At 40.2% G+C, this 15,409-nt stretch overlaps 3 protein-coding genes across 5 annotated transcripts; 2 read left to right on the forward strand and 1 right to left on the reverse strand.

The window, feature by feature from the left end:
* Positions 1-524: 524 nt before the first annotated feature.
* fbxl6 (F-box and leucine-rich repeat protein 6) lies at positions 525-7,009 on the reverse strand. 3 transcript variants are annotated; one of them, XM_041054238.1, is made up of 10 exons: positions 6,417-7,009; positions 3,977-4,588; positions 3,700-3,858; positions 3,511-3,574; positions 3,075-3,206; positions 2,758-2,865; positions 2,539-2,652; positions 1,617-1,848; positions 1,193-1,436; positions 525-1,031 (listed from the first exon to the last, which is right to left on the reverse strand). In XM_041054238.1, exons 2-10 carry the CDS (start codon positions 4,510-4,512, stop codon positions 902-904), a joined length of 1,719 nt encoding a protein of 572 aa, XP_040910172.1. In that variant the 5' UTR covers positions 4,513-4,588; positions 6,417-7,009; the 3' UTR covers positions 525-901. The 3 variants fall into 3 exon arrangements, with proteins under 3 accessions (XP_040910172.1, XP_040910170.1, XP_040910169.1); XM_041054236.1 differs by lacking the exon at positions 6,417-7,009 and adding an exon at positions 5,257-5,301; XM_041054235.1 differs by lacking the exon at positions 6,417-7,009 and adding an exon at positions 4,941-5,067.
* On the forward strand, positions 5,271-10,040 carry LOC121192484. The gene is made up of 4 exons (XM_041054234.1): positions 5,271-5,434; positions 6,213-6,312; positions 6,754-6,820; positions 7,003-10,040. The coding sequence occupies exons 3-4, from the start codon at positions 6,760-6,762 to the stop codon at positions 9,543-9,545; spliced, it is 2,604 nt and encodes an 867-aa protein (XP_040910168.1). The 5' UTR covers positions 5,271-5,434; positions 6,213-6,312; positions 6,754-6,759; the 3' UTR covers positions 9,546-10,040.
* A 919-nt stretch (positions 10,041-10,959) lies between these two features.
* slc52a2 (solute carrier family 52 member 2) lies at positions 10,960-14,936 on the forward strand. Its single transcript, XM_041054128.1, has 4 exons — positions 10,960-11,184; positions 11,828-12,683; positions 12,817-12,940; positions 13,414-14,936. The coding sequence occupies exons 1-4, from the start codon at positions 11,055-11,057 to the stop codon at positions 13,621-13,623; spliced, it is 1,320 nt and encodes a 439-aa protein (XP_040910062.1). The 5' UTR covers positions 10,960-11,054; the 3' UTR covers positions 13,624-14,936.
* The last annotated feature ends 473 nt before the right edge of the window (positions 14,937-15,409 follow it).

The raw sequence follows: 15,409 nt of genomic DNA on the forward strand, positions 1-15,409 counted from the left end.
CATTTTAAAATCAACAATAAAGCAAATCAAATATAAAAACTTTAAGCTCTTGAAACAACAAAAAGTGTGAAATGTGTATCTCGTTTATGAACACTTGAATGTACAACACTGCAAGAAAAACCCCATTTGAGGTTTATGTAAATTTAGTTAAGGGTGCAACACTCTCTAGTGGACAGAAAGTATATTAGCAACTTTATAGTAACGATTTTTTTTTATTTCAAATATTTCTTGACAAACATTTCTCTGTAGCAGTTATAACTTGGTATAAAAAAATGTATAAAAAAAAGTCAAAATTGACATCCAAGAAATCCTGGTATATACAGCTGAATGTCCCTGTAGGTTTGTAATTGAGGTGATTCAAATAAATGTATTCACATACAACAAGTTCATGTCACTCCTTACATGTAGACAATGATCTTACTGGCATTAATACAGCTGCAACAGATTTTCTCACTGGATTCCAAATCCTTGGTTTCTGCTTTCTAGCAGTAAGGAGTGCTTTTGCATCTGTTTTGTGTTAACAACATACGCTACTGGTCAAACGTTTTAGAAGTCCTCTATTTTTCCTATCGTTACTGAAATTTGTCTCAGTGTACTCTGAAATTATAACATAGAACAAATAAAATAAACAATTATTAAAGATTCATGGAATCTCACATTTAATATAAATGTCTGGACACTGTGCTGGTCTTCCATCATTTGAAGCCATTGTCCAGTTCTTCAAATGTTTGGGCTTGACACCCCAAATTTCTGGTACTATGCTGCATTCTGTTTTTGATTGTTGGCCAGTTCTTACACATTACCCCTTTAAGGTTATATACTGGACTTGAACTGCTAAACTTTTGAAAGTTGAAAACTGGAAATTCAGTTTAAGATTTCAGGAACTAAATGAATACCACATCTACTCCAATTTGTCCAGCAGCTGGCGAATGTCTTCTTGGCCACGGTAAATTCTCTTAAGTCCTCTAGGAAGATAACGGCAGGATGAAAGGTTGAGGTAGCTAAGAGCAGTCATTTGGCCAATGATTGACCTGCAAAATAAAGATATAGTCAAACTAGTAGTACTCAAGAGTTACCAGTATGAACTCATGATTCATGCTCACTTCAGTATCTGCAGACTGTCTCTTTAAAGTGTTCACAGTTTATTATACTGGAGTGGTAGAGTTAAGAGGAAAAGTCATGCATCAAGTACCTGAGGGCAGGTGGTGTGATCCTCGTCCCACTCAGGTTGAGTGAACGCAGGGTATCCGCCTTAGGTCCCTGAGCAAGGTAATTCATTGCTATCTCCAAGTCCTCCTCAGTAAAGAGCTGATTTCCAATGTCAAGCTGTTGCAAAGTCTGATTCCACTTTTGCGTCACCATGTGAAGTCCCTTCTTAGGTGATGGCAAACCGAAATGGCTGCTGAAATACTGCCCCCAAAACAGACACTCAAGCTCTGTCAAATCATAAAGGAAAAAGAGGCAAGCATCGATTAATAATTGGGTTTCAAATACAAATATACAGCACTGATATTAAAATCAAACAGTAAATTCAAAATAATTATTCTACTTTTACATAAGTATTGGAAAATGAAGCCAAAGTAAGTAGAAGTATAAATCTCATGAGTTAGGCCTACCAAGACAGGGTAACGTTGCGAGACCAGATGGTGTTATTCGCGAACAGCCTCGCAAGTCCAGCACCCGCAGCCTCGTGGAGCCGAAGAGAATGTCCCACAAATCTTTGTCGGTCATGTAGGAATAAGACGTGGTTGCAATACACAGCTCCTCCAATAAGGGGAAGCCTGACGTTGAATCTGCACCATTACGCGTTGTCTTATGCAGAGGTCTGACATTCATTATCCGGAAGGTCTGATGGGAACAATTATAATATATGTGCAAGGCATGCACATACAGTATACTGATTCATCACATATTGGCAAATTCAATGAAAACTCAAGGTTTTGCAAGGTCATGCACAGGGAACACAGTAAGTGTAGGTCATGCACAGAAGACAGATTTTAGGCCTGAGTATTTCCTTGTTTGATCATTGATCAAAATGTCAAAAAAAAAAAAAAAATGTTAAAAGTGAAAAATTATATTTTGCCAGAGCTCAATGTGACATCTTCAGATGTCTTGTTTGGTCCAACCAACACTCCAAAAACCGACAGTAGAGATAATTTCTAATGACATATGATAAAGAAAAGCATTAAATCTTCTCATTTGAAAAGCTGGCATCAGATTAGGTTTGGCATTTTTTCTTAAACAATGACTGAAAAAAAGTATCAGAAATAACTGCTGCTTAATATTTTGTCAATGGATTCATTGATCAATTGACAAAGAAATTAATCATCAATTCAGCTCTAATAGAATTACATTTCATATGCACACTTGAGCTGGAAAATGAATTATTTATAATGATCAGTTTCTACTATAAGCAGCATAACAACTTCAACGTGAGGAAATTAGCGCCAGATAAAACATTAACATACACATAGACATATGTCAAATAGGCACAATAATCACACCAGCAGAGAAAACAGATTTTTTTTTGTTTTTTACCTTGAGCTTAGGACATGCCGTCTGCAGAGCCTGAATGCAAACAGGAAGTTCGCAGTCTTTACTGTCAAGCTTTTTGTTGACCTCCAGCAACTCTAAATCAGGACAGTATCCCCTCTGGAAAATCAAATACAATGTGCTACTGAGTTAATTTGTAATCACTGGCTTTGACAGTGTGTAACTCATATGTTAAAAAGAACTTGGAGAGAAGAGGGAGCTCACGGTTATGGCTGTCAGAAGTTTGTCGCTCTTTAGTCCGTGAGTGAACCAAATTTGCTTGATCTGGCTCCCACAATTTTCAAGATACTCCAGGAGTCCCTCAACCTGAAACTACAGCACAACTAAAGTGAATGGAAATACTGACTTTGGATGGTGAATTATCAACAATTTAAACAATAATTAGCCTTAGTTTAGAGAACATACACCATACTAAGCCCGAGGATGTCAGGTAAAAAGGTAACAGCAGCTAAAAACTTGTAGGATGCCACTATGTTATGACCATAATTTTTCTAACCTTGAATCTTGAACCTGCGACATACCTCTGAATACTGGAGATTTATGCTCTGTAGAAACCGGCTGTGCTGACCAAGGCTATGGAAGGCCCTCACTGTCAGGCCTGTGCAGTAAGAGAGTGTGAGGGAGCGAAGGTGAGGGCAGAACTGAGAAACAACCTAAATTTGACCACAAAACAAACAGGAAAAGAAAACATACAGTAAATTCAAAAGTGTTTGCATGGAAAAGTAGATATATACAATATAAATATACATGCTATAAGATGCCACCTAACTTCAGGTAGTGAATCTGAGACAAAGCTCTTCAAATAGAGCCAGTTAAGACTGAAACATTTAATCAGTTATCAATATAGATCCCAGATTAATTTTCCATTGATCGATTCATCAACTACTTGCTTCAGTTCTAGATCCCTTTGAATAATAACATTGAAAAAGACAACAGTATCAGGCCTTGATGACTTACCTCTACGGCATGGTTAACATTCCGAGTCCAGTGACAGAGAGAAAAGTCTCGTAGCTGAGAAAATCTAGAGAAAAAGAAATACAGCTTTTTACTTGTTTTCCAAAATAACAGTGAAAATATAAGCACAAACAAAATCACAATTCACATAATGTATGTGCCAAACCTGTTCATACAACTAATTAGGCAGACCTGTTTTGCGCCAGCCAGTGTAGAGTGTCCTTAATCTTCTTCTCAGTTTTAGGTAACTGGCTTTTTCCTGGTGCAATCCAGCAGTAACCTACAGTCACCTTACGCCACAGGACTGGACTGGAGGCAGCAGCGTTCCACAGACGACACACTCTCCCCACCCTAGGCCAGAAACACAGGGGAAAAAGGGACACAGTATGTTGATGTGTTTCCATAGTCATAGTGTCACCAAAGTAGCTCACAGTATAAATCTACATCAAATCAAATGTGTGTTTATTACCTGCATAAAAATGGTACAGCACCATCTTGAGTGACCACCATCTGAAAAATATTTATTAGCACCTCTTCAGGGAGACTTTGACCCCATCGGTGGTCCATTTCTTTCTGTGGCACAAACAGAGCCGCATCCTCTTCTGTCTTGGTAACTGGATTATTTACAAGTTTAGGCTTGGCACAGACTGTCTTTTTTTTCTTAATCTGGTTGGATTTCAACTTTCCTTTAGTAAGCTTTTTCTTTTTGCTTCCCTTCTTTTTGGGGGTCCAGGCTGAACTATTATACTGAGAAGTAGAACTTGATATGACAAGAAGCATATCTTCGCCTTGATGGACAGTGTACCCAAGCTTGACAGACCTGGAGACTCTTGCCTTTTTCTTCTTCTTCGCTTTTGCATTTGTTGGCTCACCAGCTTTCCTCTTCAAAGATGCCTTCTCTGACTTTGGTCCATCTTTTCCTTGACCTGACGTATTTGAAGTGCTTGGTGCAGTGTCGTCTTTTCTTTCGCTGTGGGATGAAGCTTCTGCTTCTGTAGAATCCATCTCGTACTATCTAGTCTTTACGATGCGCTTCACTCCAAGAATACCAGACATCAGGAGAGCAGTGACATGAGAGCCTCTGAAAACAGTCAGAAAAAGATCAGTCAGTATCTGTGTGGGTCAAAGAACGTTTGAAAAGTTTGAAATATCTTTGAGCCATTTCTGCTTAAAAATGACTAAAACGATTATTTGATTCCCAGATAAGATGCCGATTATTTTTCTGTAAAATGACAAGTCGAGCAACTAGTATGATGATACTTTTTTAATACATTTTTTCTGTTTTTTAGTTTCAATTCAGGGGAGGATCTGAGTGCATCAGTAGGAACTTGGTTCGGGAAACTGCGGGAGTCCATGGTAGCTAGAAATGGCCGTTTGTTGTCTAGCATAGCATGTTGTTAAAAGTTTTGAAAACGTGTCTCGGACAGATTTACCTCTAAAAGACCTCTAACGTTATCGTTTCCCAGATGTGATTTGTACCGCTAAGTGGTCTGCTGCCCGTCGCTTGTTCGTAAGCGGCAGACCAGATAATAATATGTTAGCTAAACTGAGCAGGCTAGCTGTTCGGTACACATTAACCAAGCTAACCTGTGTTACAATTAGCTACTCAAGAATGTCGACATGACACATAACAGAAAAACGGCACAGTAACTGACGCTACGTTGACAACAGGTACTACTAAAATAATTAAGCATTATTTTCTGAAATAAAACGAGCATTTCCTTCTGTATGTTGCTGTTTTTACATTACCTGCTGCTAGTTCAAGTTAACGTTGTGGTCAAACAATGATTTCCGCATCTCTTCTGTGATTGGTTGAGACATGGACAAGAGCCCGCCTTATACAAAACTGCCCAATCACTGACCAGCTTACTGTTTTGGAGCCATCCACAGTGTGTTGTTGTTGTGAGGAGCGGACACGGTGTAGTCTGTGAGTAGGAACTTATGCTTTTAAAATCTACTTTTATCGCGTGCACCCTTGAGTGTGTTTAGAAGCGCCATAACACACAGCACAGCACCTCTGCTCTGGTATTATTCTTGGAGTATGGTAGTGTATTATGCGCAATTCGCTGCAGGGAAAGTTGGTGCTAACATTAGCACGTTGCTTACTAGGCTAACATTAGCATGCAGAGGTAGTGCAGCATTAGCACTCATGCACGGATGTAGTGTTAAAGCAAGTTCTTATTTCACTCAGAGTCAGTGAATCACAGAGATTGTCTTGTGTTGTTTTGTTTACCCAAATTTAATGGCAAAGAAAGTGCATGTATACAGCATATCCAGGGGTGGTGGGTGAGTGGGGGTTCTCTGCATAGCTTAAACCACTTGACAAAAAGCCTACTCTTATAAAGGTTAGAATGTTCAGGTTTTGTTGTGTGCTGTAATATCCACCTATATATAATTAATAGTGGTAAATAACAATGAACTTAAATGAGCACATTTGATGGATGGTGACAATTAGGTGGTACAAGGGCTCATCTGATATGGCTATGAAGGTACATCAGACAAAAAAGCTGGGAACCACTGGTATAGATTAGATTAGATTCAACTTTATTGTCATTACACATGTAGAAGGACAGGGTAACGAAATGCATAAATGTTAAAAACTTGTTTGATTCAGCAGTATTGAAGATAATTTGAATAACCTCTGAGGTAACAGTAAAACATTGAGAAAAAAAAAACAAAAGAAAAAAACATTCTTTCTTTTTCAGGGAAAGAGACTACAGAGCTTCAGTACGGTGTCTTTTCGAATGCTAATGCCAAGGGAAGGATTTTTCCTGCAGGAGTGCATTCTCCAGGACAACACTGAAAGTATGACACTTGTTCCTGTTCTCTTTCATCTCCTTACTTGTTGAGGCGCACTCACTATATGGAACCTTGAGTGAAAATTATAAGTAAATGTAAATGTTTATTACCTGACGTTAGTGTCCTGATGCAGTCTTGCTTAACAGCATCATCTTTCCTATTGGGATGAATAGATTTGTATTAGTATTCCAGTCTCCATTTATTTTAGGGGATGGAGTGAGAGTGAAATCTCAGTTAATAATAAAGTGATGGTGGGCGTTTAAAAACACATCACAACTGAACTATTGAGTTTTAATCAGACTTTAGGTAGGATAACACAAGCATGAAAATTAGCAGCAGCAAGCAAGCATTGTGTTATGAAGTACATGTTCCCTTTCTTCTTTAAGTGGTGAACTTATTGATACAGAGGATTGAAAGTTTTCTAATGTGTCTTCTCTTTTAAAACAGCACACAATGGAGGAGGGCCAAGATTTCTCCCTCTGTGGAAAAGCAGCTGTGACTGAGTCTAATCTGAGTAAGTTGAAAACAATAAGAAAAATGGCTATGTAGTAAAATTGTTATTAAGATGACTATATTCTCTCCTGTACAGTTACAGTTTTTTTTTTTTTAGCAACCATGCCTCCACTTTATTCAAAATTTACAACCTTGCCTCAAGTATTTCTTGCCTAATCACTTGCTGTCTTTTCTGTTTTTCAGGAGATGAGTATTATTGGAAGCTTGTCGCAGATTTCATTGGTCCTCAGTCGGGGGAAGGATTAGAGCTTGAAAAGGCACCATGCAAAAACAGACTTTTGATTCAAGTCGGACTCGTGAGAGAGGATAATAATTTTCCGTGGATGGCCATCGTCGATTGGCTCAAGAAAATATTCCCCAGACATCAGTCGGCTGATTTTCGTCGCTTGATTGAAAGAGGCATCGCAACAACATTGAGTCTGGGAAGTGAAGTGAGGCTGACCTTTCTGGAATCAGATGTCAACTTTAACTTTGTTGGCCCAATATGTGATAGCATCGGGGTTGAACGAGATCATCTTTTGGAAATGAGGGATTTTTCAGAGCGAGCACAATCAGTTGAAGTCACAAATGGATTGATTCTCGAGTTGAATAACTTTGTTGCCAGGGAGAAAATTGCCCCAGTCGTTATAGTTACTTGGCTCAGAAACTTCAACCCTCAGTTTTGTAAGAAAGGGAACATTCAAAAGGCGTACAAAGTCCTTAGGGCTAAGATAAAAAGGTTAAAACTGTGTTGCCGCAATTATGAAACAAGAAGTCACAGGAGGAATGCGGCGATGGAAAATCTGCTTCAAAGTCCATTTGAACTGGTGCGAAAAAAACCACCTCGATTTGTTGTGAAGAAACGCATGAGAAGAGACAACACCAGCAATTATGAAAAAGTTACCATCAAGGAGGAATATGAGAGTTTCGAAATCATGCAAGGTGAAGGGTCTGAGAGGAACAGAGGAGTTGTAAAGAAAATAATAGTGAAAGAACATGTTTCTGAATACAATGAAAGCGATGAGGATTTGGATGTATCTACCAGTGAAGAAGAAACCTCAGACAACAAAGAGGAGGCCCAGACTCTGCTTGACATTGCAATGCTGTCTGTCCAAAAGCTGTCAAGTGTGTACGGAGGGAAAAACACAGCATGCAAGCAGGTTTCCTTGGACCTCCTCAAAAATCAGTATGCCCTGACATGCAAGGAGCATCCAGCCATGGCAGAGTTTGAGAAAAAGCTGGACTCACTCTGTGAAGACATTTCACTGGCCTCTCCCGTGGTGTTTTTAAACTACAATGCCAATTTCCTTGTTGACATGCATGATGCAGTTGAGCAGCACATTATGAGCTTTGAAAAAGAGATCATTCTGTCAGCAGGAGAGAAACTAGGCCGTGACAAGCTGCCAAAATTCAAGAACTTTGTGAATCTGTCAGAAAGTGCCACTTCACGCTTCATTCACATGACTTGTGATATCTTAAGCCCTCGCACGCCTGATACACAAAATTATAGGAGACACTGGATAGCCTTTTGTGAGGAAAAGAAAAATCCCTCCAGACTTGCATTGGACCAGTCAAACCGATTCAACAAGTACTTTGAAGCTGCAGCAGGTCTTATTCACCATCACAAAGAGATCGCCCTCTTCTTCTCTGATTTGCTGTCACTGAACAACGACAACTGCCCAAACATCATTCTTGAGAGTGTTGCTGCTGATGCTAATGATTCTGTGATTCAGAGCCTTGTGTGTGTTCTGGCCATTGTTTACTGCAAAATCCTCGGCCCTTACTGGCAGCTTCTGAAGAGTGGAGGAGAGTACTCACTCTTCAGCCAGTACATACTCTGTCTCTATCAAAAGTTCCTTGACTGGTCCAAAGATCCTTCAACTCTGCTGGAACCTGAAGGGGCCACAAATGTTTTTCTGCAGTTCCCATTGCAAGAGAAAACCTTTGATAGAGTGTTTCATTACTGTGGCCAGTGGCACACAAACAGGGACCTAATCAGAGCTTGCCTGAAGAGGACTATAAAGGTGATTGCAGCCGTCACTGATGAACATCTGAAGGATTTCCTTCCAGGAGGGAAATTTTCCAAAGTCCCCACACCAGATTTGAGCTTGCAGCTAGTGAGTTGTACATTCTCCATCCTGATGGCGGAATATCCCTTCGGCCAAGCGTACACTTACAAGAAGACAAGACCTGACACGTCCTCTAAACAGTCCTCACACAAGTCCTTGTCATTGGATAGCTCTCAGGAAGATGACCAGTCTTATTCATTTGACGACAGCTCTGATGAATCTTCCCACTGGAAAGCTAAAAAGAATACACACGTTGGCCGAAATGATGACAGCAGTCCACAGATGAAAAAGGGCAGCAGCATTAAAAAAGAAAAAACAGTAAGAGTACATAAAGAAGAGTTTGAGGAGAACATGGACAGAGACTACATAGTCGCTACAGTGAGCAGAAACGGAGGGCCATGCAAGTCACAGCAGGATGTCGACAAAATGCTGCTGCGCTTTGATGGGAAACCCCGAGCAGAGAAACGAGAAGCAATCCGCTGTGAGATACTGTACCAGAAAATGATTCTCAACAACACAGACCCACACTTGGATTGCATTTTCCGCAACAGCACACAAATGATGTTGAAGCTAAAGCTCGCACTTCCACGTGTTAAACCGGGGTACTCTCTTGTTTTGGCACCTAAAAAGACAAAAGTAAAGCCTTCCAAGCTCCAAGAACCAGTTGAAACAGAGTGAGAAGCAGCAGCATGTGAGAGCTTTGATTTCATTTAAAAAATGTGATATTGAGGAACAGAGGGCGATGAATGACTCAGAATACCATTACAATGAACTTGTGTAAGCATGTGACTTCCTCACATGATTGTATGTTTGCAAACCAAGCAGAAATAGACACAAGGACCTCAGTCTTTCAACACAAAGACCCTAAAATGTATTATTCTGTATATGCCACATAAAGCTGTCATCTGTTGTACAAACAATATTTTTGATGTCATTAGCCGGAAAGATTGTTAGAATATTTACTGCTATTTTTTATATGATACAACTCCTTGTATTTGCATGAAAATATTTTGTAGCTATTTCTAGAAACAGAACCTGTTGCCAAAAAGGAAGCTATATTCTTTTTCTAATACAAGATTGTACCTATTGTGATCATGCAGAGGTCAGTCAGTAACTACTGTTGACTTATAAGATGTCATATGAACCACTGTCAAAATAAACATCTTATTTTTATTCACTTTGTCCGCCTGTTTGATAAAGCAGAAAAGGTTAGGCTATTGCAGAGTTCATCGTTTTAAAACCAACAATATTTTATACTGTTTTCACTGTATTTTCCCAGGATTTTCGTTTTGTCAGTTAAATAACATTGTGTTTCTCAGATTTAAAGGCCATTTTTGGTTGCACTACAAGCGTCAGCAATGTCAGTGAGTTCATGCTTATAAAAGCATTGACTGGGAGCGGCTCAAGAAAATAAAGAGGCAGTAGTGACAGAGGAGCTTATTGGGGTCACTGTGCCAAATGTCAAAAGATTCTGATTTTTTTTTTTTTTTTATTGCTAAATATAGTCTGAAGGAGGGGCCTGGACCCCCTGAGGAACTAAGAGGACCTGAAGAGAGTCCCACACTTTATAGAGCTATAGAATTAGATTTGATGTTATGGGGGGTTAAATAACTTATATATACACTGTGTCGCCACATTCAGCTGCTTAATGTTTAAATCGTGTCCAGCAAAGAATTGTCAGATAAAAGTCCCAAAGTCTAGCCTTTTTAAGAAAAACGAGTTTCCCTGCTTGAGCTGGATCTCTGAGATGCCGTCCGCATCGGTTGTCATCGGTATAGAAAACGAACGAACCCGTCCGTGGCCCTCGTGGATTTCGGTGACGATGGTGCATTCACGAGTCTCGGAAAAAGAAAACTTCTACTAGAGCATGAACACAGTAACTGCTGATGGAGCCATTGTCGCTCATCGGATTGCGTGGCTTTGGGTAAGACAGCAATGTTATGTTCGGGAATATCTTAGTACAGTTGCTCAGAAAGGTACGATCGCCTTGTTTTAGTTGATGGAACCACATTTTGTGACTGCAAGTTACGATGGGTACGCGAAGGCAACCAAAGGGGCGGGATTTTTGCGTAAGTGCCCACTATTCTCCAGGTTAACGTACTGAAGCGTGTGGAGGTCTCTCGCCCAAATAAAGTCAAGTGGCTTACCAGTATTTCCCTTGTCCTCTTGGCCGGAATAAGCGGTACGATGTTCGGCAGCTGGTGGAGCAGCGCCGCGGTGACTCACGGGCTGATGGCTCTGTTTGCCATGGGCTCCTGGATTTCCGTCAACAGCCTGTGGGTCGAGCTCCCGGTGGTCGTCAACGTGCTGCCCGAAGGTCAGTGGTAAAACTCTCAGATAACATATGTTTACCTTACCTGGCCTTTGGTTAGTTATATTCTGGCCTTTATTATAACATTTGGATCCATTTGTTTTATTATTCAGGCTATGGTTGTTCCAGTTAGACTCAAATGTGGCGATGTTAGCTTGATCCTCGCTAGCTTCACATTGAACTGAAGACCACAGGAGTGTTTTGGTTTCTTAAAAATTGAGACATTAACTGTGTAGAACACATTGTCATTGCGTTTACGACTTTGGTTACATTAACAATGTCCTTAACTGAGATGTAGCTTAAATATCGTCTTTTCCTGATCTCAAGGGCTTAATGTTTTTAATGTATGTGCCTGTTTAACAATTTTTATGGAATGACATAAAGAATTGGGATTTACAGAGAAACAGTCACTATAGAGATCAGTATTTACAATAAGCAATAACAGCACATGCCCAGGAATAGAGAATAAATAGTAACCCAAATGAAGTAATTGGCAAGTAAAGCTGCAGAGAGTTTATGACTCTAGGTGGCCTTGTTTCGCTGCTTACACCAATAAGCCTCTGAGTGTTACAGTTTCAGAGTAAAAGTTACTATTGTTCTTTTCCAGTATCTTATTATCCAAACTGACATTTGCCATTTCTTGCTTCAGAGTGGAACCTTCCTGCTTACCTCTCAGTGCTGATAGCGTTTGGGAACCTGGGTCCAATAGCAGTGACCATCACACACCACTGTGCTCCGGGACGTTTAAACGAACGCCTGGTCATCCACTGCATCCAGGTGCTGGCAGTGGTGGCGTCTGCTTTTCTCGCCGTCTTCTGGTCACACACTGTCACAATAGCAGGAGAGAGGAGGTCACTACCCTTTCTGCTCTTCACCTTTGTGTTATCTCTGGTTTGCTGTACGTCCAATGTCACCTTTCTGCCTTTCATGTTTCGTTACCCCCCTCAGTATATTCGTACTTTCTTCATTGGTCAGGGCTTTAGTGCCTTGTTCCCTTGTATTGTGGCCTTAGGGCAGGGTGTTGGCAAGCTGGAGTGTAAAACTGTGAATGGCACAGTAAAGCCAGAGTATTTAAAAGAGAACTTTCCTGCCCAGAACTTCTTCTGGTTCTTGTTTGTTATGCTGTCAGTCTCAGCTCTAAGCTTCCTGGCTTTGACACGAAGACAGACAGAGTCACAGCAAGACGCACCACCACAGGAGCCTGACAATGCAGGGGCAACAAAGAACGGAGAGGAGACTCACCCTCTACAGAACGGAGGGACGCCGGTGTCTGAGGAGCAGGTGCAGCTGGGGGAACAGTCACCTGCTCAGACATTCTGGACGCCACACAACATCTACCTGCTGGCACTGCTGGCGGTCTCCAACGCCCTCACCAACGGGGTCCTACCTTCTGTGCAGAGTTTCTCCTGTCTGCCCTACGGCACCATGACCTATCACCTCTCCGTGGTCCTTGGCAACATAGCAAACCCCCTGGCCTGCTTTCTGGCCATGTTTGTTGTCCTCAGGTGAGAAAATATAAGAAACACATACAATCAAACATATACTTGAATTTGAATTGTCTTTGTGCACTATGCACCATTGTTTTTACCTTTGATAGTTGTGACCATTTGTGTTTATGATCAGTGCTTTGTCTTCCAGGTCCTCCACAGGTCTGGGGTTCTTGTCTTTAGCAGGGGGAGTGTTTGCTGCATATCTCATGGCATTAGCAGCGCTTAGCCCCTGTCCACCACTCCTGGGAAACCCAGCTGGTGTGGCTTTAGTGGTGAGTGGTAATATTCTTTTCTAAGTCAAGGTATTTTTAAAAATTATTATTAAAAATGACTTTTTTGATTCCTTGCTTTGAGAATTTTGTTTTATAAAAAACTTTTTTTTTTAATTCAACAAAAGAAGTCACAGTTATCAGATGGTAAATATTGTCTTAACACAACCAGTTATATAAGAATTTTGCCTGAATAAAAGATGATTTATTATCTTTCTGACATTTAATACTGATTGAGAATACAGTATGATAGAACAGAATATGAATGCAGTGCTTTCTAAATCTGATGAAAAAAATACAAATGCAGTTTTCTGTCTCTGTGAACACAGAAAGTTGTATTCATTCATCTATACAGGGTTTGATGAATCTGGCACCAAATTATTTTGAACACACTGAAGCTTCAGATTCATCTGCTTTTTTCTCCCTGTTCTCCATGTAAACCTCTGACTTCATCTACATGTTACTGCCCCCTACAGGTCATCTCCTGGATTATCTTCACTGGCCTCTTCTCATATCTGAAGGTGGTGATTGGGACTTTGCTTCATGAGGCAGGTCACTCTGCCCTGCTGTGGTGCGGCATCTCTATCCAGGCCGGCTCCCTTATCGGAGCCCTCACCATGTTCCCCCTGGTCAACATCTATGACGTGTTTGCCCGAGCTCAGGAGTGTGTGGACAACTGCAGTTAGCAGGAGTGAGATTTGCTGTGTTTTCTGTTTTTTTTTCCTGTTTATTTCTTTATTCACACAGCTTCCATTCATTCTTCATGGGAACTGACTGTTTTATCCCTGTTTTGGGGTCCCTGAGTGAAGCACCACATCTGTCTTTGCCTCATTTTTTTGAGGGTCATGCCACCTATGAGGCATCCTCTCCTGACTCAGAAGCCTCTGCCTGATAATGGGAGCATTGTTTCTGCACATTGACTAAGGGGATGTGAAATGGCTATGGTGCAGTAATACCACAAGTGCTTTGTGTGGTATTTTATAATCAATCTCTGTAGTTGAAGTTGTTTACGGTAGCAAAAATAACTGCTGATGGATTTTCCCGCTACAACAGATCATGTGAAAATTTATTTACTCAGGGACACAATAATTAACTTATTCATCCACATTCGTTGCTCTAGAAGCTAATTAATGACAAAGATTCACACTGTTAGTTGCAAACTACAGTTCCATCACTATAGAAAGGCAAGCAGTGCTTATTTTTTATTTCAGTGACTATTTTTTTATTATTGTTAAACATGAAATAGGATTATATCGAGTGTCATCAGTCGGTTATACAGTTCAGTTGTTCAGAAGTCAATATTATGAAAATTTTAATGCAGTAAATTTAAACATGCATTTCAAATGTGCAGTGACTTTTCTTGATTTCATGCCAGTGTGCCTGAGAAATGTTAAACTTAACAAAACATGGCTTTCATAAAAGTCAGTTTGCTTTAGCTTGAACTTTGTTTCTCAAAATGTTTTATACAAACATTTTGTGTAGTTTACTGGCTGTTTTTAGAATTTTTATTCAGATATTCAGTAATGTGCTATCTTAAGGGAACAATATCTGGCCCTCATGCACAGCAGAGTTAACAGTTTGGGTAAACAAGGGACTTTGTCATCTCAATCTTTGAAGAAACGATTGTATATCTTTGATGTGCACTAATACCTTGTATGGTATTTCTATTAACCATGCTGCTACAGTACATCAGATTAATTAACTTTATTAAACTCTTGACAAGTTTACAGGGGAAGAATATCTGTCACATTTGACTCAGCTTTATGGTGGTAATCCTGCATTTTTAAATTTATAATCTGTCAAATTTTATGCTTAACGATTGAATGAACTGCTTGATGTTTGAACTGTTAAGTGATTGATAAGGTGCTCCTGCTTTTTTCATGACCGTGACCATTTTTTGTTGATTTTTTAAATTTTATTTTTTATTAATTGTTGTGTACATCATCATAAGGAATTAAATGACTGATGTTGGTGAACAATAAAGATTTCATGAAAATGTCCTTAAGTTTTTTTTTTCTTTTCTCTTTCTTACTTGTGAAATATACAGGATAAGCACTGATATTTGCTCTCATCTAAAGTATTAAGGTACAATGTAAATTATTCTATTAACAGCATTATACAAGCATGCTTGTGAACATAGACTGTACTGTATAAGACATGGACGTAGCACCCGTGACGTCACCCACTGGTTGCGGGGAGTCGGTTTTGTGACCAAACCATGGGCATTTGAGCTGCGCCATCTTGGATTTTAGTGGGAGAGTACTTTCCATAATTGGCAGAGAGGAGGTTACTCTACGGGTCAGCCGCGGTCAGCCGGCCGAGAACCCGCCCACTTAGCTCGGAGCAATATTTATTATTTACCGGCTTCCACCGCTGCCTTCATCCACTATGTACTCACAGTTACAGCAGCACACAAACAACAACAGCCGCTTCCTGACGGAGCTGCTCTGTCCATGCAATGTCGGACTTTTT

This window comes from Toxotes jaculatrix, chromosome 13, assembly GCF_017976425.1.
Source record: "Toxotes jaculatrix isolate fToxJac2 chromosome 13, fToxJac2.pri, whole genome shotgun sequence".
Lineage (NCBI taxonomy): Eukaryota > Metazoa > Chordata > Actinopteri > Toxotidae > Toxotes > Toxotes jaculatrix.

Excerpts from the sequence above, each read along its gene's own strand:
- LOC121192484 (XM_041054234.1), top strand. The coding sequence starts at position 6,760 with ATGGAGGAGGGCCAAGATTTCTCCCTCTGTGGAAAAGCAGCTGTGACT. Across the intron at positions 6,821-7,002 it reads TGTGACTGAGTCTAATCTGA|GAGATGAGTATTATTGGAAG; the intron begins GTAAGTTGAAAA and ends TCTGTTTTTCAG.
- slc52a2 (XM_041054128.1), top strand. The coding sequence starts at position 11,055 with ATGTTCGGCAGCTGGTGGAGCAGCGCCGCGGTGACTCACGGGCTGATG. Across the intron at positions 11,185-11,827 it reads CGTCAACGTGCTGCCCGAAG|AGTGGAACCTTCCTGCTTAC; the intron begins GTCAGTGGTAAA and ends TTCTTGCTTCAG. Across the intron at positions 12,684-12,816 it reads GCCATGTTTGTTGTCCTCAG|GTCCTCCACAGGTCTGGGGT; the intron begins GTGAGAAAATAT and ends TTTGTCTTCCAG.
- fbxl6 (XM_041054238.1), bottom strand. The coding sequence starts at position 4,512 with ATGGATTCTACAGAAGCAGAAGCTTCATCCCACAGCGAAAGAAAAGAC. Across the intron at positions 3,207-3,510 it reads ATGTTAACCATGCCGTAGAG|GTTGTTTCTCAGTTCTGCCC; the intron begins GTAAGTCATCAA and ends GGTCAAATTTAG. Across the intron at positions 2,866-3,074 it reads TAAATCTCCAGTATTCAGAG|TTTCAGGTTGAGGGACTCCT; the intron begins GTATGTCGCAGG and ends GTTGTGCTGTAG.